The sequence below is a fragment of the Zophobas morio genome, unplaced genomic scaffold, assembly GCF_036711695.1.
Source record: "Zophobas morio isolate AGI-343-1 ecotype UQ-CSIRO unplaced genomic scaffold, CSIRO_AGI_Zmor_V1 ptg000011l, whole genome shotgun sequence".
NCBI classification, from domain to species: domain Eukaryota; kingdom Metazoa; phylum Arthropoda; class Insecta; order Coleoptera; family Tenebrionidae; genus Zophobas; species Zophobas morio.
In genome coordinates, this window is record NW_026972116.1 from 7,751,514 (window position 1) to 7,777,403 (window position 25,890).

General features: G+C 33.2%; 4 protein-coding genes and 1 long non-coding RNA gene across 14 annotated transcripts; 2 read left to right on the forward strand and 3 right to left on the reverse strand.

Annotated features, from left to right (window-relative positions):
- Positions 1 to 1,960: 1,960 nt before the first annotated feature.
- On the reverse strand, positions 1,961 to 17,249 carry LOC135126797 (uncharacterized). The gene is made up of 2 exons (XR_010280139.1): positions 17,132 to 17,249; positions 1,961 to 2,024 (listed from the first exon to the last, which is right to left on the reverse strand). It is a non-coding gene; the product is annotated as an uncharacterized LOC135126797 (long non-coding RNA).
- On the forward strand, positions 1,983 to 3,726 carry LOC135126796 (gametocyte-specific factor 1 homolog). The gene is made up of 5 exons (XM_064052947.1): positions 1,983 to 2,252; positions 2,316 to 2,475; positions 2,525 to 2,650; positions 3,251 to 3,418; positions 3,472 to 3,726. Exons 1-5 carry the CDS (start codon positions 2,236 to 2,238, stop codon positions 3,625 to 3,627), a joined length of 627 nt encoding a protein of 208 aa, XP_063909017.1. The 5' UTR covers positions 1,983 to 2,235; the 3' UTR covers positions 3,628 to 3,726.
- LOC135126793 (uncharacterized) lies at positions 13,933 to 24,805 on the forward strand. 7 transcript variants are annotated; one of them, XM_064052937.1, is made up of 11 exons: positions 13,933 to 14,024; positions 18,299 to 18,473; positions 18,524 to 18,724; positions 18,772 to 18,888; positions 18,965 to 19,009; positions 19,410 to 19,521; positions 19,572 to 19,831; positions 22,098 to 22,139; positions 22,414 to 22,663; positions 22,714 to 23,025; positions 23,405 to 24,805. In XM_064052937.1, the coding sequence occupies exons 2-11, from the start codon at positions 18,311 to 18,313 to the stop codon at positions 23,703 to 23,705; spliced, it is 1,803 nt and encodes a 600-aa protein (XP_063909007.1). In that variant the 5' UTR covers positions 13,933 to 14,024; positions 18,299 to 18,310; the 3' UTR covers positions 23,706 to 24,805. The 7 variants fall into 7 exon arrangements, with proteins under 7 accessions (XP_063909007.1, XP_063909006.1, XP_063909004.1 ...); XM_064052936.1 differs by lacking the exon at positions 13,933 to 14,024 and adding an exon at positions 16,655 to 16,754; XM_064052934.1 differs by lacking the exon at positions 13,933 to 14,024 and adding an exon at positions 17,612 to 17,940.
- LOC135126794 (protein SHQ1 homolog) lies at positions 19,837 to 21,738 on the reverse strand. The gene has a single exon (XM_064052942.1). The coding sequence runs from the start codon at positions 21,184 to 21,186 to the stop codon at positions 19,882 to 19,884; it is 1,305 nt and encodes a 434-aa protein (XP_063909012.1). The 5' UTR covers positions 21,187 to 21,738; the 3' UTR covers positions 19,837 to 19,881.
- LOC135126795 (uncharacterized) lies at positions 24,796 to 25,890 on the reverse strand. 4 transcript variants are annotated; one of them, XM_064052944.1, is made up of 6 exons: positions 25,804 to 25,890; positions 25,408 to 25,754; positions 25,247 to 25,359; positions 25,103 to 25,201; positions 24,956 to 25,057; positions 24,796 to 24,881 (listed from the first exon to the last, which is right to left on the reverse strand). In XM_064052944.1, exons 2-6 carry the CDS (start codon positions 25,681 to 25,683, stop codon positions 24,803 to 24,805), a joined length of 669 nt encoding a protein of 222 aa, XP_063909014.1. In that variant the 5' UTR covers positions 25,684 to 25,754; positions 25,804 to 25,890; the 3' UTR covers positions 24,796 to 24,802. The 4 variants fall into 4 exon arrangements, with proteins under 4 accessions (XP_063909014.1, XP_063909015.1, XP_063909013.1 ...); XM_064052945.1 differs by having other exon boundaries at positions 25,103 to 25,189; positions 25,408 to 25,890; XM_064052943.1 differs by having other exon boundaries at positions 25,408 to 25,890.

Here is a 25,890-nt window from a genome sequence, read left to right on the forward strand (position 1 = left end):
ACACATTAAAAATTTCATGGGCTTAAAACGTTTAGAAAAGAACACAACAACTATTCCCGAATCCCTCCAAGAAAGTGCTACTTTCAACAAAATTTTGACTTGTAAAAACATTGTTGATTCAATGTGTTATGGGTGTTATTATTATTATTATTAGGACCTACTACTGAGCCGGGAATGACCGGTATTCAGGCAAGACTTCTATCATTACTAACTAGTAAGACCAAGTAATATTACTATTATTGTCAAACTTCTATCATCGCCTCACCACATCAGACAGTCACGAGCCGCCACTGCTTTGCACTATAAACTAATATCGTAACTTCATAACATACTAATGATACTACAAACACACTGGACATAGCAAAATAGTAATTTTCAACATTTAAAAAATTATCCGGAAATGTGTGTCATAATTATCAAAACTAATTTTTTTATCTCGCTCCACTTGTATAAAAAGTATCAAAACTTACATCTACTTACATCTAAAGATGTTATGATATGTTACTGCTGATAAAAGCCTGGCACAGAAACCGAATCATGGCTGTTTTAAAAGTTTTGTTTACACCATTGCCATGGAAACCACACGTCCTAGCCATTTCATTCAATAGAACTGCGGTCCCGTTCTGACAATGCTTGGCAGGAGTAACTCAATCGCGGGTTTTAATTTTCATGCGTGATAGACGTAAAACAAGTATGAAAAATATTCTTGGATAAGCTTCTAGGTAATACGGACATTCGGAAACAACTAAACAGCGCCTATATTAATAATATTCGGGCACATAACGCAAGGGTCGACAAAAATCGCCATATATTACAACGACTGATTATGTGCATACAATTTTGTGGAGTGTTTGAACTTGCTTTACGTGGTCATGACGAAAGTAGGGAACCACAAAATCCAGGTATATTTCGAGGTCTGATTGATTTTACGGCTAAATTGGATTCTACTTTATATGATTATTTGAAAGAAGCAACGGTTGTTAAAGGAACGTCTAAAACTGTCCAAAATGAACTTTTATTTTTATTGAATGTATTTTTGTATTTATTTTCGTCACACAATTTCGTCTATTAATTGGTAACAACAACCTGTTTTATATCTTCATATAGTTATATGTATTTAACTCATCAATCAAATTGTGTCCCCCCATTTCAAAAGGTCACGAGCCGCCACTGTTACATAACGAAATAAAGTTTGTCTACAATTATAAGAATTTTATGAACTCCTAATGTTAATTCGTTTTACAGCTCATGGTAGAAGGAGACATGGTATAGGCATCCGATGTACCAATTTAAAAATGGTCTGCGCATCCATTTGTGACGTTAGGTGGCATCAAGGACCTTGTGATTCTTGTGAGCTTCGCTAGGGAAGTCTAGGGAATTTCAGTTTGAGTTGTTATTGCTCTGTCCAATACGTCAATTAGTTGTCGGATAACGAAAGTTTGTATTTTAAATTTCGCGCTAATTTCACCCCACTTGACGTCACACCCGATGCGTATGCCTATACCACTGCCTATACCATGTCCATGGTAGAAGGAGACATGGTATAGGCATCCGATGTACCAATTTAAAAATGGTCTGCGCATCCATTTGTGACGTTAGGTGGCATCAACGACCTTGTGATTCTTGTGAGCTTCGCTAGGGAAGTCTAGGGAATTTCAGCTTGAGTTGTCATTGCTCTGTCCAATACGTCAATTAGTTGTCGGATAACGAATTGTATTTTAAATTTCGCGCTAATTTCACCCCACTTGACGTCACACCCGATGCGTATGCCTATACCATGTCTCCTTCTACCATGACCATGTCTCCTTCTACCATGTTACAGCCCTCGCTACAGAATTAACTTTGGGAGTCCATCAAATTCTTATAATTCTAGACAAACTTTACCACCTTATGCTGTCGTTTTCTATCCATCTTTGAATAGCTCGCATTAGTTCCGCCAGGGTGCGACACTGTTTCTCGATTTGACGAATGTAACTTAACCCTGAAATGGTGCGTTCGGCCCGCGCTCGAGTTTCGACCTGAATCTGAAAAGGCAAGATAACATATCGTATTTTAGTTATGCTGTGGTAGATAAGTGTGTGCGGCTGTGCGTTTTTACCTTGTTTTTGTTACTGTGTGTGTATATTTTGCTGACGTCGTTAACTTACGTCTGTGTCTTGAGTGTTATTTGTATCTTGCAAACTGAGAAACTTTTCGTTTTTTTGAATTTGTTTGACGGCGAAAACAACTACAACCATGGAAGATCTTTATGAGTAAGTTTTATAAATCCAATCTCACAGTGCTTGTGTGTTAATACCGTGTCGTATTTATTTCAGCCCTGAGGAAAAAATTCTGTGTCCTTACAATAGTGCCCACCACATACGAAGATGTAAAATGTCATTTCATCTTGTAAAATGCAAAAAAAATTATGGGGAACAGAAAATGGTTCCTTGCGATTTTAATTCAACTCATATGGTTCCAGAGCCAGAGTTACGGGTAAGAACTTCAAAAAACTGAGTCCATAATCACGAGAATGAATTTTTAGTATCATCATCAAAATTGCGAAGATCGAAAAAAAATCGAAGCTCAAATTGTTGAGTCCCAGATGAAAACTGAAAGTAGATTCCCAATTCCAGTTCTTGATTGTCCAACAGATGAAAGTTGGGATCATGTGAGTTCCTTGTTAATATACAAAAAAAATAAAATAAAATCCACATTTGCACAAACAATAGAGTATTGGTGGTCATCATAAGTTGAATGAGTTACAAAATACAAACTTGTTTGTGGAGTCCACGTTTTTTTGTATTAGAAGTGTTTTTTCAGTAGTGAATTTTTTATTAGCAAATTATTTTAATTAATTTATTTCAATCTTGACCTGTAGGAGAGTGCTGCTTCTTATGATCCAAAAACATACATACAAAATCGTGACATTTTATGTCATGTAGATGTTGAATCACAGACTGTAAGAAAGAATTTTCGTCTTAGTGAACGTATAAAATTCGCAAATATGCCTGATTCAAAATTTCCGAGTTCAAGTGTCAGTTACGAAGCTCGTGAAAGTTGGGACACCGTGAGTTATCTCTTAAGATTATGAAAAACCATGAAGAAAGAAGAATCATACAATTTGAGTTGGTTTAAACATGCATGTGCAATGCTGATTTTTTTTACTGACAGAATTTATTCTTCTTTTATTGCATCATGTATTTATATCATCTGTATATATTTGCTGTTCCCATGTGTAATTAATATTACTTTTTTCCGCTTCCCACAGGACAACGCTCCAACATATGATCCAAAGAAATACACTGAAACTCATGATGTACTACGTCAATTAAATGTTGAATCAGGTGCCAAAAGAAAAAACTTTAGACTGAATGAACGTCAGAGATTTAACAATCTGAGTGAACAAAACATTGTGTCTCCACCTGCACCAAAACCAGTAAGATTCATTCCCCTTGTGACTGTAACTGTGATAAATAGTGTCACTTTTAGGAAACGCGGCGTCTTCCGACGCACCATCGTGTTGCCATCGTGGAAGAAGAAAGGGATAGATCCGATCCAGAAAGTTTCCGTCAAGCAGTGCGGTCTCGTAGAATGTACAGACAGCACTCAGAATCAGATACAACTAATTCGGAAAATATGCAATGAACTGAAGAAGTATGCAAAATCCATTCTTAAATGTAACTGTGTTACCTTTTGACTTAATTTGTGTTTGGAATTTTTAATTTTTGTTATTGTTAAGAGAAAATCTTTGTTTTTTCTAATGAACAAACGTTAACTGAAAATACGTTATTTTAAAGAAAAATATAATTCTGTACGTTTTTTAATAATAGAACGATTAAAAAAATGGTGTTTGAATATTTAACCTGAATGAAGTGATATTAGAAGTAAGTTACTTTGGCGAATGTCCAGTATATTTTTTCAATTTCAATCTTGTGGTTGGCGATTTTACCAAATAGATAAGAACTAATTTAAAATCTTATGTCTACTTTAAGGTTAGATGCTTACGATAGAAATTTGTTCAATATTCATACTTTCCAAAAAATTGATGACACCATCGCAAAATATTTAAATTTGTAGCGTAACATGCCTTACTATCTTTGGGTTAACAATAGCCTTCTGTTTTAACTTCTTATATACGAATTACAAAAAATCGTCCAAAATTGAAATTGACCAAAACAAAAAATAACATGGTGCATTAATAGCAAGAATCTGCAAATGGAAAGATCAGATTTCAGGACTACGTTTTGAATTGGAGAATTAAAAAATTCCACTCTTGAACATCACGAATCGTTAATAACATAATAACACACTAATAATTTGTTGTTTAGTTTTGTTATCACAAATTCTTTAAGTAATCTCATGCGTAAAGCATCTGAGGAATTTCAAACTAGGTTAAAGATATTGAAGTACATAATACAGTATAATATCTTTGAAGCAGACATATTATGTATATTCCACTTAAAAAAAAACTGTTTTAAAAAGCATTCCATTGAAATTAGAAATTAATTTCCTTGCTTCTTAATGCTTCATGTTTATTATTTAATACACTGATACCAAATCTACTTCAAAAAACAACAGGGGAAGGTAGGTAAGTACTTAACAATGTTTGAAGCTAACATATTTTATTGTTTTCAACTTAGTTGTTTCTGTAACCAAATGTGTACCTATTATCAGTGACTATATATAGTCACTGCTATTATCTATCTAAAATTTTCGAGTTACAACTGTAAAACGTGCAAACGCCCCATTGTTAGACAAACTTTCCCTGTATTTATTAGATACAGCTGTCTTTTTGTTACGAGAATTTTTGAAGAGAACGGAGATGTCATCCCATTCTTTTATGTAGAATTCCTAAATTACCCACGCAATATACATGAGTACCATAAACTTCCCTAAAACCCCATGGATCGAGGGCGTTTTCGGTTTAGTGCACGTTACACAATAATAGGTTCAAAAAAGGTGGAATCCCGTTGTTTAAAGCCATAAAATTGACCGAAAGCCCATGAAGTAGTAGTAGATATGTCAATCTTATTGTTGTTAGCCAATAAAGTACGCGTCGAATTTATTCGTAGAAAGGGATGCATTTCTTTAGAAATTGTATGATTAATTATATATTTATGTAGATGTTTACATTGTTTAAGAGAAGAGATTTATTAGTTTCGGTCGTGTAGATTGTCTAAGTTTCGATCAATGCTTTCGAACTTATAAAGTGTATTTTTGTAATTGCCACCTCGAGCCAGGGCTGAAGAAATGAGTCGGCAAGTTCCGAAGTGTGATAAATTTAATTAATAATTAGGGTTCGACCATAAGAAAAAGGCGTTTCTAATTTGCAGACCACAGTTTATCTTGCAGACTGGGGGTTAAAAATGCTCCAATCAAGTTGAAACTCAACATTTGCTTATTTCTCAATACAAAGATTATTGACACAAAATTTCAACCCAATCGGAGAAACCGTTAAAAACTACCCCCAAAACAACCTTGCAGACTGGCACTTAAAAATACTCTAATCAAGTTAAATTTTGACATTCGCTAGTTTTTCAATACGAGGATTATTGATGCAAAATTTCAGCCCATTCGGAGAAACCCTCAAAAATCACCCCCAAAACAACCTTGCAGACTGGGGGTTAAAAATGCTCCAATCAAGAAAAAACTCGATATTTGCTTATTTCTCAATACGAAGATTGTTGATACAAAATTTCAAGCCGTTCGGAGAAACCCTTAACAACCACCCTTAAAACAGATTTGCAGACTGGGGGTTAAAAATGCTCCAATCAAGTTAAAACTCGATATTTGCTTATTTCTTAATACGAAGATTGTTAATACAGAATTTCAACCCGTTCGGAGAAACCGTTAAAAACTACCCCTAAAACAACCTTGCAGACTAGGGCTTAAAAATACTCTAATCAATTCAAAATTTAAAATTCGCTAGTTTTTCAATACGAGGATTATTGATGCAAAATTTCACCCCATTCGGAGAAACCCTCAAAAATCATCCCCAAAACAACCTTGCAGACTGGGGGTAAAAAAAGTTTCAATCAAATCAAAAACTCGATATTTGCTTATTTCTCAATACAAAGATTATTGACACAAAATTTCAACCCGTTCGGAGAAACCGTTAAAAACTACCCCCAAAACAACCTTGCAGACTGGAGCTTAAAAATACTCTGATCAAGTTAAATTTTGACAGTCCCTAGTTTTTTAATACCAGGATTATTGATGCAAAATTTCAGCCCATTCGGAGAAACCCGCAAAAATCACCCCTAAAACAACCTTGCAGACTGGGGGTTAAAAATGCTCCAATCTAGTTAAAACTCGATATTTGTTTATTTCTCAATACGAAGATTGTTAATACAAAATTTCAACCTGTTCGGAGAAACCGTTAAAAACTACCCCTAAAACAACCTTGCAGACTAGGGCTTAAAAATACTCTAATCAAGTCAAAATTTGACATTAATTTCTTTTTTTATTATTTTATTGTTAATTATTAGTTAATTTATTAATATTTAAATTTAAAAAATATATAAATTACGAACATAGGAGTATTTGTTACAGATACGTGAATTGTGATAATTTGAGTTCATGTTTATCGCTGTTAGATAATTGTTGCTACTATGTAAGAATGCATAAGTTCGGCATTTTTTCGTCCAATCTCTCATTTTTTGTGCGTGAAAGTGAAGTGTCAAATTTTGAATTGATTAGAGTATTTTTAAGCCCTAGTCTGCAAGGTTGTTTTAGGGGTAGTTTTTAACGGTTTCTCCGAACGGGTTGAAATTTTGTATTGACAATCTTCGTATTGAGAAATAAGCAAATTTCGAGTTTTAACTTGATTGGAGCATGTTTAACCCCCAGTCTGCAAATCTGTTTTAAGGGTGGTTGTTAAGGGTTTCTCCGAATGGCTTGAAATTTTGTATCAACAATCTTCGTATTGAGAAATAAGCAAATATCGAGTTTTAACTTGATTGGGGCATTTTTAACCCCCAGTCTGCAAGGTTGTTTTGGGGGTGATTTTTGAGGGTTTCTCCGAATGGGCTGAAATTTTGCATGAATAATCCTCGTATTGAAAAACTAGCGAATGTCAAAATTTAACTTGATTGGAGTATTTTTAACCTCCAGTCTGCAAGCTTGTTTTGGGGGTGGTTTTTAAGGGTTTTTCCGAACGGGTTGAAATTTTGTACCAATAATCTTCGTATTGAGAAATAAGCAAATGTTGAGTTTCAACTTGATTGGAGCATTTTTAACCCCCAGTCTGCAAGATAAACTGTGGTCTGCAAATTAGACAGGCCCATAAGAAAATCTCACCGTTTTCAATGGCGCCGGGTAAGGCGCTGCTTATGAATTAGGGGAAATGTGCCTGAGATGGCATAGCGGACGAGTTGGCATAGTGGGCTTTTTTCCATCTATTAATTTAAAAAAAGCGCCAGAAATTTACTAGGTGGTGTGTAACAATGCGAATTCACGACTGTGAGCTGTTATAGTGACCACCAGTAAAATAAAGAATTTTATTACGATTCTTCCAAAATACAGGTACGAAAGTTTTTTTCATCGCATTACATTTTGTTTTGTTTCATAAAAATGCACACCAATCCTGGATATTTGAAAATATCTGGTTTTTTATACATTCATAACTTACAAAACTCACGTCTGTGCAAATCATATGTGCGTTTCCTAAAAGTCACAAATTTTGATCGTGAATGTGCACACAAGGGAGAGTTGGCATATATGCACTTCGGCTTAATTGGCATATGTTTGCGCCTGCTGAAGTAACGAATCATGAGATTTTAAAAGATCCTGACTTCGAAGGACAAAGAGAAGAACAAACAGAGGAACACTTTGAAGAGCAAGCAGACAAGCGATTGGGGAAACAAACTGAAGAACAAACCGATATTTCTTGTAGCAGTCTTCTAAATTTAGATCTTGAAAGTATAACAAACAAAACTGGTTCTGCAAAGAGCATCATCATGTCAAGTTCCACAAGTTCTAAAACTAAATACTCTCCTATAAGAGATATTTCGCTGATTCCAAAAGCTACAATTTAGAACGCAAAACCAATAAAAATGAAGGGAAAATGGGAGTCGTCAATACTACGCCAGAAATACAAATGCTAAAGCAAAAGGAAGCTGATAAGCAAGTAGCAGCTTTAAAAAAAATTTGCACGGAAGACTTTGGAAAAGGATGGAAATTTGCACTGAAGAAGAAGAAAGCCTTGAAGCCGATGAAGAAACAGATGCAGCATGCATATACTGCAACGAACTCTACTCCCATTCCCGATTTAATGAATGGTGGCTTAGGTGCCAAGTTTGCAAAAAGTGGGCCCAATGTGAGTGTGCTGGATTAAAAAGAAATATCAAAAACTTTATTTGCGATATTTGCCAGTAATTATAATTCAGTAGGTAATACATATCTTTTATTTTATTATTATTCCATTTTAGATTTTTTATGTTAGGTTCTGAAACAAGCTATGCCATCTCACCTTGATGGTGTTGCTGAGATGGCATGGTGTCACCTTTTTTAAAAAAATTAATAAATGATAAAATTGTTTTTTTTATCATTCTATTATAAATACATACATGGAGAAAATAAAAATTTTAAAGGCACAATAAAGTCATTGGAAAAAATGTATGCCAACTCAGGCACATTTCCCCTACATAGGTATATATACAGCCTGGCTACCGATGTTTGGAGGTGACTTCACTAATCTCTAATCGTTTTAAGGGCTTCTACCAGCCCGCATAACCGCCTACGGCAATAAATGGTCGGATACATGAATGTTTCTTTACCTGCGAGCGAATCCTCGAAAAATTTGTAAACTTTTTTAAACACAGTCTTGATGGCCACATTTACAGCGAGGCTAAAGAATAAATCCTTTTAAGCGCATTACCCGCAGTGAATAAGTCACCTCCAAACATCAGTGGCTAGGCTTTACCTGTACAACCTGCATATATTGCCCCATTCAAAAACTGAATAGTCATTTTATTCAAAAATTCTTATGAGATTTGTAATATGCGTGACTAAAGATGTTTATTGTAGATACACAGGTTAGTCACTAAGGGCGCGGTGCCATACCTTGTTAATTATTATTATCAGAGATAAAAAAAGTCAGAGGTTAAAGTTGTATGGTTATTTGAGTAGCATACAGTAGAATTATTTTCGACTAAGTAGAGTTGTTTTGTTTAAATACATAGAACCCCCTATATTTTCACTTATCTTCATTAGCCTGAATTAGCCTCTTCCTAGGCTTTATAGCCATTGTTTATTTTTGAAATTCTGATGCGACGTTGTCATGTTATTTCAATTCTCTTGATTTTTAACAATGCGAGGGTTCATAAAAAAAAGTAATAATGTTATTTTTAAGATCTGTGTTCTGTGTTGCAACATTTTATAGAGCGATAAGCAGAGGTACACAGTTTGTTGTGAAATCAATTAAATCGAATTTTAATTGTTTTCAGATAAAATAATGTCGGTGTATCACTCAAAAAAGTAAAAAAAATGGCATTAACTATCAACTTATGCAGGTGACTGAAAATGGCACTCTAATTCAACGGTAAATATTATTAAATTCAAAAGTCTAATATTTAAAAGTTTGAGAGAAATCGTTAAGGGTCCCCAGTCGTCGCTCGCAAAATCGGTTTCAGTGAGAAGAATTATTTTTTGTAACTATGCAACCCAAAGTACGGATGCACGGCAGGTAGCGATCCAAGAGAGGAAAGATTATGGTCACTGTAGGGAGTCCGTCATAAAATGCAAATCGGTAAACAACACCAGATAAGCTTATTTATTTTGAAATGAAGGGTACAGGGAAATAACCATCGAAATCCATTTGTATGTATTTTGAAAGAAATTGAGTTGAAAGTTTAAAATGCTGCGCAAAATAAATTAAGAAACCCACAAGGTTCAGTCTAACACAACTTTTTATTTTCTTTATAATGTTTTAAAAATATATAAAATAAACTGTTTATGTTTAAATATAACAGCAAGAAAAATTGGTGGAAAGTTGTTTCGACAGAACTTCCCTCGCACCTAAAATACAATGAAACATATCCAGCATTAGACGAAAAATAACAGTATTCCAAAAATTTCTGGGAAAATGGAGTGAGTCGAGACTGATTTAATCAATAGAATATTAGCAAATCTAAAAAAATATGAATGCAATGATAAATTACAAGTAAAAACTCATCATATTTTGCACATTTTTAGTAGAATTTATTCAGCAAAATTTTGAGATGATGTTATCAATGTTTTAGTAGCATAATCCTGAACTTGTGGTTTATAAATACATTATTGAGATTTTCGACTTTTCGGTTTTTCGATTTTTCAACTTTTGATGTTTCAATTTTTCAGTATTTTTATTTTTGATATTTTAAACTTTTCCATTCTTCAAATTTTCGATTTCTCCATTTTTTTTATTTTTCGATTTCTCAATTGTCCGATACGATTTCGCAATTTTTCAACTTTTCGATATTTTAATTTTTCAATTTTTAAAATTCTAGATTTTTCGATTTCTCGAGTTTTTAGTTCTTCTATGCATATTTCAGTTTTTCAATTTTCGGAATTCATTATATTTCTGATTTTCCATTTTTTTTTTAATTTTTCGATTTTCCAGTTTTTCGATGTTTCGATTTTTCAATTATACGATTGTTCAATTTCTCGATTTCTAAATTTTAGATTTTCCAATTTTAATTTTTTTTTATTTTTTCATGTTTGGACTATTTATTATTGCTAAAAATAAAAGTAAAAAATAACTACCAAAATTGTAACTAAAAATATGTAAAAATTAATAGAAAATAGAACACATTGCTGCTAAAACATAAACATTAACTGTACTTTCCCAAAAAAATCTATTGCATGATTACTGTTCCACTAGTATTGCTAATTTAGGACGTTAGTATCAAACGCAGTGAAAGTATTAATTCTTAGTTAAACAAAAAAATTGTTGAGTGTCAAAGTCGAGTGAAACATGTGAGACGTGTGTAAACAAAAGCATCTAAATAATAACTATTTCCCGCAGAATTTCGTGAGGCTTATAAAGTCGACATTGGCCTGAGCGCGCTCCGGTCTGTGGATCATACAAGTTCTCGGGCGACGATGTATCTAATAACGAGGCAGTTGAAATACCTGATATGTCACAGCGCAAAAAGTATTTCTCAAAAAACTTTCAAACGTTGATGTCTTTTTAATCGAACAAAACACAATTGGCGAACGCAATAATCCAGAATGGTGCGCAGAAAAATCCTTTAGACTAACCGAACGTTATTTTGGTAAAATTTGCAAAATGAGAGAACAAGTAACACGGCTAATCTTACTGTACTGTGAAGAACATTTTACATCCCTGCAAATCTAGTTCGGCATGTACTCTCCCAAAATTTTTGCATAGAAAATTAAACAAGGGCAACTGAAGCATTTTGCAGTAACACCAAACTGACAGTAAGACAATGCGGTTTGTACGTTTTTAGCGGCATCGCCAGACGGCTTAATAAACAAAAACGCTATCTTAGAAATATATAAAATGTCCAATTTAAATAATGCTTAATTCAACGAGATGATAAATTTTGGGAAAATAATACGATAGAGCGAAATAGATAGAGACAAAAATTTTATTTTATGCCTTACTTCCGAAGAGAGTAGATTCTCGTTATTAAACAAATCAACCCATTAGACAAATTGTAAAGAAAAGATTGTACAATTAAAATTTTTTATTTGCATTCGCGTCATGTGTAGTTCATATAAATCTTTTCCCCTCCTACTATAAACACGCACAGGAATAAATAGTAATATTGGAATAGGTTTACTGGAGATATCACGTAAAAAACGTGCCTATAATACTCTACCTCATAGGTGGTGTGGAAAAGAGTATCAAAAAATTAAATTTAAATAAATATGATTGTTCAGGTAAATAAGTGGTTAGTGAAGTGATGAGAATCTAAATCTTGTCAGTTTTGTGTATTGATTTATATATAGAATGACAGATTAGTAAAAAATACTGGAATAATTTTTTGTAAGAAAATGTTTTAGTAGAATGTATAAAATTATAAAAATTTGCATACTTTTAATTCAAATTATGTTAGCAATGAAAGAAGTCGACTTGTAAAAGAGTTTCAACAATGTTCGTAAGCTAAAAGTATTTATGAGTTTTATGACATAAGTACCTGGACGGATTACCTGAAAGGGTCGGTCGGCAAGGCTCCCTGCTGTGTCAAACTCAACCATTTATGGAAACGAATCCTTTGTAAATAGAGTTGCCTAGTTTCAATTTAATTTCATTATTCAGTATTTTTTTAAAACGCAAATATTTTGATAAATATAAATTTTAAACAAAAATGACCGGTTCTTCCCCATAGAGCTCAATGTTGTCTTTGCACTGATATAAAAGCTGAAGCGAAAAATGCTCTCTCCTCGTCTAAAAATGCAAATTCCTTCGAAGAATGAACAATTAATTAAACACTAAACAATCACTTATTTTAAAAAATATTGTGTGTTCCCCAGAGATTTAGACATAATCTATCAATTGAAATGTCGATCTTTTTTTCAAAGTTGAAATTACGCCCGTAAAATAAAAATCTATTTAGCTCATTTTTCGGTCTGCTACTGGGCACCCTTAAAAACATCCTTACGTTAATTTGACGTTTACTTGCAAAAACAAAATATCATATTAATATTACATAATGATTAAAAAAGGTGAAAAATCAGCTAGGTATCTACTGTTGTTAGATTCATTTTGAACAATTTTTAATTTTTTTATAATATATCTACAAAATGAAAAAACTAAGTATATGGAAAAAGACATGATATTTCCAAAATTATTTTGAATAATAAAAGTCGGTGGGACACTCAGCGGCTGAACAGCTTAGTAAACCCCTCGCAATGACATTGTAAAATTTTATTGTATACAAATGGCACGTTTTTAGTATACCCAACCCCAACACTATAAGAAGTGAATCTAAAATATGGTCCAAACTCCAAAAGAAAAATTAAACTTTAAGGGCTATGTCTTTTGCATTTGGCCCAATAAACAGTCCTTAACAACGTGTCATACAGTTAGTGAGCCATTTTTGAATTACTTTGTGTACAGAAAATACTTAATGAAAAGTAGAATAAAATTCAGGATTTTCTGTTTGAAAAACTGAAATATTGATATTTGAAAATTGTAATAATTAGAATTTTTATAAACATAGTTTTAATAAACTCAATTTTATTTATACCACAACAAAACAGGTTTACCTCTCCGCAAAATATTATACTTAACACAGATTTTAAAAATAACCCTATTGCGATTTTTTTGTGAACCCTTCCATTGTTAAAAATTTTTGAAGAGAAATAACGTGGCAACGTCGCATCGAAATTTCAAAAATAAAATACAGCCTGAGAATATGTAAAAATATAGGGATACATATACTTACTTGTAAAGACTAAGTTGCCTGTTATGCTTTAAAAACAAAACACTCTGTATAGTTGAAAACAATTTGAATGCATTGTTCTCAAAGAACTGTATCACGTTAGTCTTTGACTGTTTTTCTATTTCTAATAATTAATGACTAATGAGATACTGAGGAGTGCACGCTTAGTGATTCATCCGGTATGTCTAATAGAGTACAAGTCATAAACATTGATTAAGTTATTAACTACAAATGTACTTAATCAGTGTTATAGATCAGAGACTTGTACTGGTACTATTGTGCTTTTTTTAATTTTTAGTCTTCATTTAGTGTCGGTTCCAACATTTTAGATTCATTTATGTATCTACATGTTTCACCTTATCAAAATAATAAAACAAATAATACCTACAGTTTACTGACCCTTGATGAAAATATACATATGGAACTACGCTTCATTTCTTTTAAATGCGCAGCTGTTGTTGATACACCTGGAAAGGGCGCGTGTATTTCACTAAAGTACTATGGTAAAAACTTTGTACCTACATCATATAGTCCCTCAAACTACATTTTTTAGAAACGACAAGCTGTTGTACAATTCGCCTAAAAGTTGTTAAAACTTTGAGTTATTATTCCTGCTGTTCTAAATGAAGTGAAGAAAATTATAACACTTTGGTAAGTCGTATTTTTTAAAAGTGACAATAAACGTTAAAAGACCTGATTTTCAAAGAATTCATCAAATGTGGAAACTTTTTACTTATTAGAAGATTAGAATTATCAGATTATCACACTGCGCTTCGTCGAAATTAACTTCAGATTGAGATCTAGATTTTCTTTTTCGATATTTCTTATCATACAGGATTTATTTTTTATTTCCCGAGCGTAAGACAAGAAATAAGTAGATATTGTAATAGGGATGACGTCATCTCCAAAATTTACAATCGTAAATTTACTTTTAATTTTATACTTGTGGTGTATGAATCTCTGTTGAGTTTTCACCTTGGACATCCAGATTTTTGGAAAAAAAGTCAAACTTGTGTAACAATTGAAACTGCAAAACCGAATGCTCTGAAATCTTCCAAACGTTTTAACGTTGTCGTAATCATGGTAAATCGTTAATCAAAATTGAATCGTTTATCCCCTTCCAAAAAATTGATGACGTCATCTCAAAATTTTCCCAAATAATCCTCTCTGAAATATGCAAAATATTATGACTCTATACTTGTGGTTTATCAGTGCAGTCATAGTTTTTAGAATTACTTATACAGATTAAATCAAGAACGACTCACTCAATTTTCCAATTTGGGAATACAGTACTGTTATTATTAGTAATTTAGCATTAAACTCATATATCTAATTTAATTACACTGTCTCTATCCAAACTGATACGCGTTCCTTGCAAACTGTTGATGACGTCATTACCAAATTTTGTAATGGAAAAACTCACTCAAAACAGACGCATAGCTTAGAAAACTCTAGCATCCTTTCAGACACGTTGTTGACCTCTTTTGCTGAAAATAAGGTAAAAAGAAGCTTCTACGACACGAAATTTCCATAAATAATAGGAGTAATTGATATTGATTTTTAAAAATATGTGAGGCAAAAATTTCAACAAAATTTGAAACAAATGATAAACTGTTTTCATGTAATGCAGATATATTACATTCTGAAATATTTTGACGTCATATGAGCAAAACGTGGCGATTCTTCTTAAAACATTTACAAGTTGCAAATTTTCAAAAATTTGGATGTCTAGGGTAAAAAATTAACACAAGTTTATAAACCACAGACCACATGCAGGGTTAGATATATTTTATAAAATTTTAAAAACATTTATTACTATGAAGTTTTGCATTGTTGGTGGGGATGATTAGACAAATTAGGATCGGCGTTTTACCACCATTTAACATTACAGAATTTGACAATAGTTTCGGAGATTGTCTGTCTAACAAAAATCGACACAGGCGACAGATAAACGGAAATGGAGAGCCTATTTTTTCAGTCTAGAAGTCGTGAAACGTCGAGAAAACATGAAAGTCTCCATTCGTCTTTCGTAGCTTACGATCAGGAAGTAAAAAATATTACGGCTGTATTGTCGTTATTTTCATAAAATAAACTTACGAATCTAGAGACCAAACCGAATTGAATTTGAAACTTATAAATCCGTGTAGGGCCTCTACAGGGAGTTGTAAGTTTCAAACTTAATTCTGTTTGCTTTGAGTTCACAAACACTAAACTTGGTCAGTTGTCCCATATTTAAGTAACCGTAATGGGATTAAACCCAGTAATAAGCATTCACGTTCGGTAGAAGTAACTGACAGAATTTTTTCTGTGGTTAAGTTGCAATCTTAAGATCACTAGAAATTAAAGGTTGGCATCAACTGTCTAATTTTTTAATTCAAATGTCAAATCTGAATTGTCTGGAAAAAACGAAGTTTTTCTAATTTTAACACGCTTCGTTTGAAGAAAATCCTTAAATACAGCGTGGCAACAATTTCCACAAAAGTAGTCATAAGAAAGCCCATTTTAAAGGAAAAGAAACAAGAAATATTTCGTAGTTTTGAAAAAATTACTGGGAAAAATAGACAATGCGTGGGTAAAACGGAAACAGTTAAACTGGTGGCAGAAATATTTTCCGTAAAGTTCGCTAGTGTTCTCGAGTGTTTTTCGAATTTTAAAATAATACCGATACAACGGCGTCGGTGCCGTTAATATTATACTCAGAATCAGAAAGACGACTGCCCAGATTTATATACCTACATGCTTTGTTGGGTCCGCTCTACAATTGGTTTTTAAGTTTATATAATCGTTATTGTTTTGTAAAAGGGAATATACTCGGCTTGGAGAATAATTGTACGTACTACACGTATAAATTTAGGTTTCCGAAGGCGAAGTTTTTCACATTAAATCGCTACCAGAATCAAATTTCTAAAGCGGTATCTCTAATTGCGTGATAGTGGTGAAGATTTACTTTTCATTTTCTTGGATGAGACATGGATGCACCAACACGGATCCATGGTAAAATTGTGGATCCATGATGATGACATCAAAGCTTGTCCTCCTAAAATAACTAGTGAAGAGAAAAGATTCACATTTTTACATGCGGGTTGCTCTTTGGGCTTTTAGAGCGATGCAATTTTCTCCTGGATTCAAAAATAGATTCACCAGATCACCAGAAAACCATCACATTTTCGATATTTGACATTTACTTACTTACATGTCACATTTTCGATACCTAATTTCTGACATTCCAGTTATACATTATACACTAGAACAATTATGTCCGCAGTTACACAGCTTAAAAAAAAAAGTTACCAAATCTAGTTACATCTACCGAACGTGAATTCCTTATAACTTCTCTGCCCTAACCAGTTCCGCACGAATAATAACCTTGTACAAATAAAGGTAGGTATTTAGACTTTACGAATGTCAGCTTACCAATAAAAATATCTAAACGGAGCTTTTCTTCTTCATAAAAAAAGGACGTATCTATTATTCTATTAATTATGTACCGAGTTTACTAATAAACTGCTGTGAGGGCATCCCCATTATGCTTGTTTGTTTGGCACAGTTTAATATGTAGGCTAATACAAAGTAGATTAAATTATTATTATTAGTATTGTGATAGCTACACCGTATGATACAAAAAAGTGATATGAAATGTCTCCATAAAAATAAGTTTTAAATCTTCTGCCTGTTTCACTAATCACTAATAAGTAATAAAAGTGGTGGTATCTAGTTAACTACTTTACATGTAGGTATCTAAACTATACAAAACTCACTTGACATACGCCTTGTAAAACTGTTATGACTTAAGCGGCCAAATCACCCATAAGTCAAACTGGCTATTGTAAGCTTAATGGACCGGAATCGCAAGGATTATTACTGTCATACTGTCCATTGTTGCCATAATGGAACTGTAAAGTTTTACTAGGTATATGTGAACGATGTGAACTGAGTTAAGTTATACAAGAGCCAATTTGACTTATAAGGGTGTTTTGGCTTAAGCCGCTTAGGTCATAAAAGTTTTACAAGGTGTATGTGAAGAGAGTTTTGTATAATTCATTTATTTTGTATATAGATATTTTATATGTATAGCAATTTTCCTCAACCGTCTGTATTTATCATTGTTTATTTTACGTCAAATAAAAATATATACCATGATAAACAATATTTTTTAATTGTTAACGACGATACGAGCCCTGTCAGGCTGACTACAAATTACAAATTGTGTTCTACCACCGTGGTTGGAGCGCGGTGGAGTAAACAGTTGAGCAATTTACGAATTCTGTCATCGAACAACTGTCACTGTGACTGTCATCCCCACGGTCACACTGGTCACTAGACTGTCACATTATTGTCATTTTACGTCATTCACGTTTCACAGAACGTGGATTCAGAGAGAGTAATCTGGTTTTTGGTTAACATTACTATTGACTGCTCCCAAACTTGCGTAGCAAAACAACGAACGACAACGGTGACAGCGTGAGTAAGAGCGAGTAATGCATCAGTAGTGGGCTGGTGGGTGTTGTGCGTTTGCATAGTGAAATAGTAGTTGATCAAAAGACTTTAACAGGAGACGTGGATTCTTGTAAGTTGTTATTTCTCTCATGCTACCTAATTGGTTGCAACCGGATAGAGATAATTGTTACTAAAGTCTATTAATTTATTTTTAGAAAGTTCCACTCCTCAGTTCATTTGTAAAATATCTGTATGCAGTTGTGTTGTGATCTAGTAATAAAGTTAGTTACACATTTACTTTTGCGCTCATTTCCCCTGATCGTGTTATAGTCGAATTAATGTACCAATCTGTACCATTCACAAAAATTGATTTTTTTCCGAGGTGCTACCGTTTCTTCTTATTGTACCATATTTATATTTATAGAATATGACTCACTGACTTCATCTGATGATCCCATCATTAGAAAATCTATATGAAATTGTTGCAGCAAAACATTGAAATGGAAACACCACAAGAACAAGTTGTGATGACCCCAAAATGCAAAACTGCCAATTCTACAACATTAATTATCGAAAGACGGGCTGTGAACAAAACCAATGATAAGATGCATGTGGCTGGTGGAGAACACACGGGAATCATAATAAATAAAGAAACGGCAAATGGTAAGAACACAAGCAGACTTTCGAAGTGACCCATTTAATAATAATTTCAGAAAACGGTGAATCGTCTCCTGCACAACTAACTCTAGAGTTTCGAGTATTCCTTGTTAGCGCACAAACAGGTAAACATACACCAGAATCTCGTACTTTGCGATTTTGGTTCCGGGATCACCCAGAAGTGAAGGATATGGAACCAGCAACCATTGCGCAGGATTTCTTTAAGGAGTTGGTTAGCCCTCAGGAGTTTCCAAGAGGTTGTAATTTAATTAGAAATTTACTTAAAGTTAATCAAATGTTGTAGATTATGTGGGCTTTATTAAAAAAATAATGAAGCTAATGCAACACAGTTACAAAAGTATAAGTAAATTAGAAGTTCAGTTGACGCAACTACAAGAATCTGCAGTTCCCGAAAGGCCGCGTAAGTTTTTATATTTACATTGTTATGGAATGGACGAATTTTCATTTACTGCGTTAATTTATTTTTGTGGTTGTAGCTCGACCTGGGTATCTCCATTTCGAGCTAACATCTAAGTGTTCAGGTTTGAAATTAGACACTTGGTTGAGAGATTATTTTGCAATTCAGCATTTTGACTTATTTGCAGTTTTTGTTTATTTGAAACCAACTAAACAAGTGCTAATTCTGTAATTTGCATTTTTTTAATAGAGTATTATTGAGATTGTAGAATTTTAACCACGTAATGATATTCACTAATGGAATGAAAATCAAACTCGAGTATTTGCAACTGTTACCATTTTTGTACTAATTCATGATTTCCATATATTGCGCCAGGAAGTAAAACGTTATTCTATGACATCATTTCCATATTGTTTGATTGTTTTAATGTTAATTTTTAGTAGATCAAGGACGTTTAAATTGTGGGAATTATGGATTTGAGACAATTTTTTTATTACACATTTTATAAACTATTTTTGTTGTAGTATCAGCAGATGAAAATTCTCTGGGCAATGTGGTTTTACTAACAAGAGACAAAGTTATTGAAATTATTGAGTCATCATATCCAAATCCTGTAACAATTCAAGACATAGCAAAGTAAGTTTTCAGGTTTTGTGTTCATTTCCATTTTAATTATTATTTAATAGGGAACATGGATGGGATGAGGAAGAAGTTGCTCAGTATATGGCTGAGCTGCAATCAAGTAATGTTGTTAAAGCAATGGACCATGGAGCTTACACAAGACAGCAATCTCAAGACACTCAAGTAATAATCGTTAAGCAAATGCCAACAATGGTTAGCTCTAAACAACCAACAATAGCCATTATTACAGCTCAGTACTGTGAGAAGTTAGCTGTAGACGCAATGATTGAAAACAAGGAGACTTTCGTTAGATACACAACAGTGGGTGAGTATTTGTGACATAAATTTTATTGTTATAAATAAATATACATAATATTAATCAGTGGTGCTATCACTACTGTCACTGGAAGTTTCTTCACTAGAACTATCACTGTAACAGTCAGTGTCGTCAGAATCGTGGTCGCCAATACTAAGACTGGTGAAATTACCCAATTTTTGACAAACGTCGTCTTCTATTTCTTGTAGATTTAAACCTAAATCATTCTTCTTAATTACTATGTTTTCAACTTGAGACACAATTTCTTTCCATTGTGTTTGGTCCCACTTCATTATATAAATAATATAATCTTTAATAAATAAATTGTTGAGAATATATCGACAACAGTCGCCTTTTAAAAACATGTTATATATTTCGATCAAACATTTAATAATATATTTTTCGCCTAAATGCAACAGCTGTCTTAAATCTGCCAAAACTGTTTGGCTTAAGTCAAAGTTACGATACAATGGATAAATTACACTTCTTCTGAATCCACTAACAAGAGCTTCTTTTGGAGTTTGGAAAACATCCAGCCAGCAAAACGTAGCAGCAAGTTTGATGATATTCCATCCAGATTCTGATGATCCTTCAAATTCTGTGGTTCTTCTGTCATAACAAAACGCAAATAATATATCCACTAGAGAATAGTAACAGTAATTAATCTGCGTTTCGCTCAAGTTATATTGTTTATTTGGTAAATCTTTTAGAAAATCTAACTCACTGTCAGTAAATTGGATATCATTTCTTTTTAAATCTGCCCATGGTGATTTTAAAGCCACAATTTCCAATACTTCATCATTTTCAATATAATCACTCAAATAATGGTCCACATTAAACTTTCCTTGTTCATACTGCAGTCGCATTTTATGTCTTTCAGCTAACTTTACTTCTCGAGGATCCACTTCAAATACATCTTTGAATTCTGCTGCTATGTGATGAAAATTTTCTTTACCAGACAGCGCAAACCCAAACTCTTCATTTAATTCTTGCTCCGTTTTTTCAGTTTGATCTTGATTGGACAAAACTGTTATTTTTCTGCTAGCATCGTTAGCGTCCGTCACTTGCACTTTTGGTATAAGTAGTTTGGTAATCAAGTCTAAATCTGGGAAATACTCGCCTTCGATAGCCTTCTTTATTGTGAACGTAAACTCCCCAGCGTCGACATCGAACGAACTTTTGTTAGAATCGTCTTCGACAAGTCGACCTGGTAACTGTAGGCGTAAATAATAGGGGCTACTGAAGAAAATGAACACATCTTCATCAATTGTCGCTTCTAGGTCACGTAAATTACTGTATGGGGCTCTTATGTTTATAGTAACCGTCGTTTCTGTTTGCGCTAGCTTAAATCGCGGGGTTATCATCGTACTTTTCGTTTTCGGTTTACATTAATCGAGATAAAAATAAACGTGAATGTATATTTTGAGGTTAGGAATGTGACACTCCGGATATGATTGACGTTTGGAAACGGCGCTGTTTTTAAATTTGAATTCATTACCCTCAATTTCTTTTTTGTGGAGAACAATATAAACAAATTCGGGAAATCTTGGAATAGGTTAATTTACTTTTTGTGGCTTTATTTTAAACCAAATTTTAAAACTTTCCACTTTATAACCCTTTTTTGGAAAGCGTCCTCAATTACGTCATTGAGTTAAAGATATAAATAATTAATTAATGGTTATTCGTGGTTTTACAGCAACTGCTGTGGTAAATTTGCATATGTTTCTCGTCAAAATAATTATATGGCCATTTAAATTTAAATGTTTAAACCAGAAAAGACTCTTTATACTTTACCCAGACGCATCAGGAGTGGTTCATTTAAACGATTCTTTGTGTTATCGTTCCTCCAAAGTGAGAACTCATGAATGAAAAACAAACAAATCTGCACTGTTAAAATTTGAATTTCAATTTGTTCACCTAACGTTTTGTTTTTTTATTTCAAACCAAATTTTGTGTATGTTTACCTGTTTTTTAAACATTTGTTTCATTTGACTAGTGAACTTTAAACAGTTCAAAACTTTTCAGGTTGGTCTGCAAAATATATCCACGTGAAAAACTTGGCTTGTACAGGCTTCTGTTTCGATTTTTTTTATTTGAATTTGTTCCATTTTTCTTGGACATACTACATAACATTTTTACAAAGTAATTGCACTTTAATTTTTAGTTTTAAGCAAATATTTATCGCGTTTATTCAGTACTATCATTTAAAATGTGTTCTTGTTAATTGCCTTTTGTGTTGATAAATGTTTAAAACTATACGTCTTGCAATGGACAGGTCCCAACAGCCCTACAAGCGATAAGTCAAGGACCAGATTCGGTAAGGTTAAAAAATTGGTATTCAGATGCTGGGGATTCACTTGTGACGTCACCATTTATGTGTTTTGTACATAGAAATCACTTATCACGTGTTTGTTCCGTCTGCATTTGTATGCAATATGCTTATTTCCACCTTGCCACATAACGCTAACACTAGACAGACTTGGATTGTCATTTAAATGCAACTGTACAAATAAAAAAATCATCACGGATTGTTTTGGGTAGTGTGTCAGTCGTTTATTCATTTGTTTAAAGTAGGTGTGGTGTCATTCTAGGAGAATCCAACGTGTACACATTGGGCAATATCGGAGCGCATCGTATTGTATGTACTAAACTACCATCTGTTGGTCATACCAGAGAAGCAATGACTGCAGCTGGAAATACAACAACGCGACTATTAGGAACTTTCCAGAAAGTCGATTATGTGTTTTTGGTGGGTGTGGGAGGCGGAGTTCCACATTATACTGATTATAATAAGCATGTTAGATTGGGCGATGTAGTGATTTCACATCCTGTCAGTAACAAGTAGGTTTTAGCTGAAAATCGGTAAAGAATCTAATTTGTGCATTTTATAGAGATGTATACGTTTATTGCGAAACTACTAAAGCCAGCGACAAAGGGTATGATTTTGAAGTGAAACATTACAGACCTAATAATTTCATTCTACAAGAAATAGCGGCACATTTGAGGTCGTCCGCTAGTGGTGATAATGGAACTGTGTCACCTTGGGGCAAATATCTCAAAGATGGTTTAAATGTTCTTAATTCTCAGATTGAAACTGACTTCACGCCCCCGAGTGTCGAAACTGATAAATTATACATGACCATAGGCGAAAGAGACCTTATAGAGGTAGCTCATCCAGTTCCACAAGATAAAACGACTAAAAGGTAGGTTATTTGAATATTTACATCGTTGACTTGTCTTTTAATAATTACATATTAGTAACAAAAAACCTGAAATTAGGAGAAAACCGATGGTTGTACCACGAAAATCTGTTATTACTTTGTCACGTACAAAAACTACTAAGAAAAGAATTATTAGGTGGGTGGCGGTAGAATTGATTTGCACTGACTTGTAGTGCTATACTTTGTATACACATTTGAAATCACGGAATAATTAAAACTTTGCTAGGTAGTACCACTTTATATTTTATTTTATAATTTCAACAATTTTTTTGTAAAGCTGGTTGACTACACTTTAGTAAAACTTACGGTTAAAGATATTGCGCTGTAATTTAATCATTTATCAAACTGTGTTATATTTTAGGCAGGAAGGTTGCCCCAGGATTCATCTGTCAACAATAGCTTCCGGCAGACAAGTGGTTAGAGACGACAGATTGAGACAGCAGTTTGCAGCTGAAGTCGGTGCTTTGGCATTTGACTGTGAGTTTGATGCAGTTATTGAATCAGTCCTTGGTAATTGCAAGGACAGTTTCGTTATAATTCGCGGAATTTCCGATTACAAAGATGGAACTAGACGTAAGGAATGGCAGCCTTACGCGTCCCTAGCAGCTGCTAGTGTTATGAAATCAATTATCTGTGGTTTAGAGCCACCAACTAATGTTTAATTTAAGTTCTAATTTATGTAAATTGCCTAATCTACGATTTGAGTTATTTGGTTTTTTGTAATTTCGTGCTATTTTCCAAATCAATTTATTGTGTGTGATTTCGAGATCTGAAAAAATGTTAATTCTCTTCTTTTTTTTTTCTTAATCAAGTCTGATTCATGTTCCAGACACTTCGAATTACTTCCTCATTTAAATATTTAGGCTATATTCCAAGCGAATAGTTAACTTTACATAGTCTATGAATGAAGTTACCATTTTAGAGTACTCTAAGATTATTGTTGCGCCTATTATGGGTAGGTTAACGAACTAAAGAGACTGTTTAGGGTTTCGTCACAAAATAGTAGATAATTATCATAGTTCACGACTGCCAATGTAGTAACAAATACAAAGACTAAACTAAAATCAAATACTTATTAGATTTATTCGAAATGTGATCAGTAGATATTAATTAGATCAACGATTTTAGTGAACATTAAATTCCATGTAAAATCTTTTAATCAAAATAACGAATTGGCGCGTTTTTCTCGTTCTCCAAATTATAATGCTCATTTCGTGACACTTCCAAAGAACGCGCTTTTATTAAAATATACAACTTGCATTTACTATTTTTAGATGTAGTATGTTACACTGACAATCGTCTGAGAGTGTAGAACTACATCAGAAGTTTGTCTTGTGAAGCAAATCGTTTCGGATTTTTTTTCGTCCAAAAGGCTCAAATAAAAAAAATCGTGGACCCTTCAAACTTTAACGGCTGAAGTGCCGTTTTTATTACGCCGAATAAAAAAAATCAAAATCTCGTACATTTTCAAACGATTATCAGTGAAAGTGACACTCCAAAAAAGTGACAACTGAACTGTCATTTAGTATTCATATTATGTTGTACTCTGTATTTATTTATATCAAACTTATTTTATTCCATATGGTTTTGTACAATGTTATTTATAACACATTTTATTAGATAATAGGTTTTATTTATACTTGCCATATTTTAGTCATCAAATCTGGACTATTAATTTATTAATATTATTGTTTTTATTTATGAGTTTATTAAATTATTTTGTACATTGCATATCTGGAATAATAAAAAATATACAATATTAGCACGTATTTTGTTTGTGGTTAATGGTCATGTTTTTCATATTTAGGCTGGAACAATCCCGGAAAATCCCCTTATTACTGAAAATAATTGTACAAGTTTTACTTTAAAATATTCACAGAATTGTAAAAAAAAGAACATTCACAATACATACTTGCACAAGTAATTTTGTAAATCCTGAGTTCCATTTAAGTACGTATTTAACAAATACTGAACGTCCATATAATTTAGATATGTTGCACACATTTCTCGTAATCTGTACACACGTATAGCATTATTTAGTAACGGCTCAATTACTTACTTTTCTGTCCATCGTCCATCCATTTTCGTCCTCACGTGTGTGCTACATTTGAAATCATTGGTAACTTCTTGAAGTTGTTTAGATTTTCTTAAATCATAACTAAAAAATAATGTAAATAAAGTTTTAAGTATTTTGGAAATATACTTTTCAAAGCCTTCATAGCACATATGTTTAATGTTTTCCGTTATCAGGTCTACCACTGCTGTTTGTTTATTTTTCATGTTGCTTTTGACGATTTTTACGAATAGTTTATCCATCTGAATAACAATGAATTAATATTATTTTTAATTGTTAATTGGGCTTACTTCTCTGGCAACAGCCAAGCACATGCTACACATAACACATACAGATCCAAAGGGTTTAGATGGTACATAGTTTTGTACTTCATTTCTATAAGGATTTATAACTTTTTTAGGGTTGATCATTGCAAAATTACAAGTCAGGGGTATTTTATGTGCTGATTTTTCAGTGCGCCTAAGTCGTGGTTGTTTCAAAAGTTCATAATTAGGACACTCGTAAACTTGAAGATTTACAGAAAGAAATAGGTTCATCCAGATGCAAAAAAAAGGTAAAATGTTCATGACGACTTAAACAAACTGACACTTAAAACTAAAATTTTATGACTTATTGTGAACGACATTTTGAGTGTTCGCTACAAATGTAATGTATTTATCTGAAGAAGGATGTATGTGGACTATTACCAAAAGTTGTCTGGCGGGAATTGTAAAATTTTGATTTTGGCGCATTTTTCATAGCGCATGCCTAGAAATGTCAAAAGGCGAAAGGCT

Coding starts and splice junctions, on each gene's coding strand:
- LOC135126794 (XM_064052942.1), bottom strand. CDS start 21,186: ATGATAACCCCGCGATTTAAGCTAGCGCAAACAGAAACGACGGTTACT.
- LOC135126793 (XM_064052937.1), top strand. CDS start 18,311: ATGGAAACACCACAAGAACAAGTTGTGATGACCCCAAAATGCAAAACT. Junction 19,010..19,409: donor GCTAACATCTAAGTGTTCAG/GTTTGAAATTAG, acceptor TTTTTGTTGTAG/TATCAGCAGATGAAAATTCT. Junction 22,140..22,413: donor TAAGTCAAGGACCAGATTCG/GTAAGGTTAAAA, acceptor GTGTCATTCTAG/GAGAATCCAACGTGTACACA.
- LOC135126796 (XM_064052947.1), top strand. Junction 2,651..3,250: donor CAGATGAAAGTTGGGATCAT/GTGAGTTCCTTG, acceptor CGCTTCCCACAG/GACAACGCTCCAACATATGA. Junction 3,419..3,471: donor CTCCACCTGCACCAAAACCA/GTAAGATTCATT, acceptor TGTCACTTTTAG/GAAACGCGGCGTCTTCCGAC.
- LOC135126795 (XM_064052944.1), bottom strand. CDS start 25,683: ATGAACATTTTACCTTTTTTTTGCATCTGGATGAACCTATTTCTTTCT. Junction 25,360..25,407: donor GCTTGGCTGTTGCCAGAGAA/GTAAGCCCAATT, acceptor ATTGTTATTCAG/ATGGATAAACTATTCGTAAA. Junction 24,882..24,955: donor TTACAAAATTACTTGTGCAA/GTATGTATTGTG, acceptor AATTATTTTCAG/TAATAAGGGGATTTTCCGGG.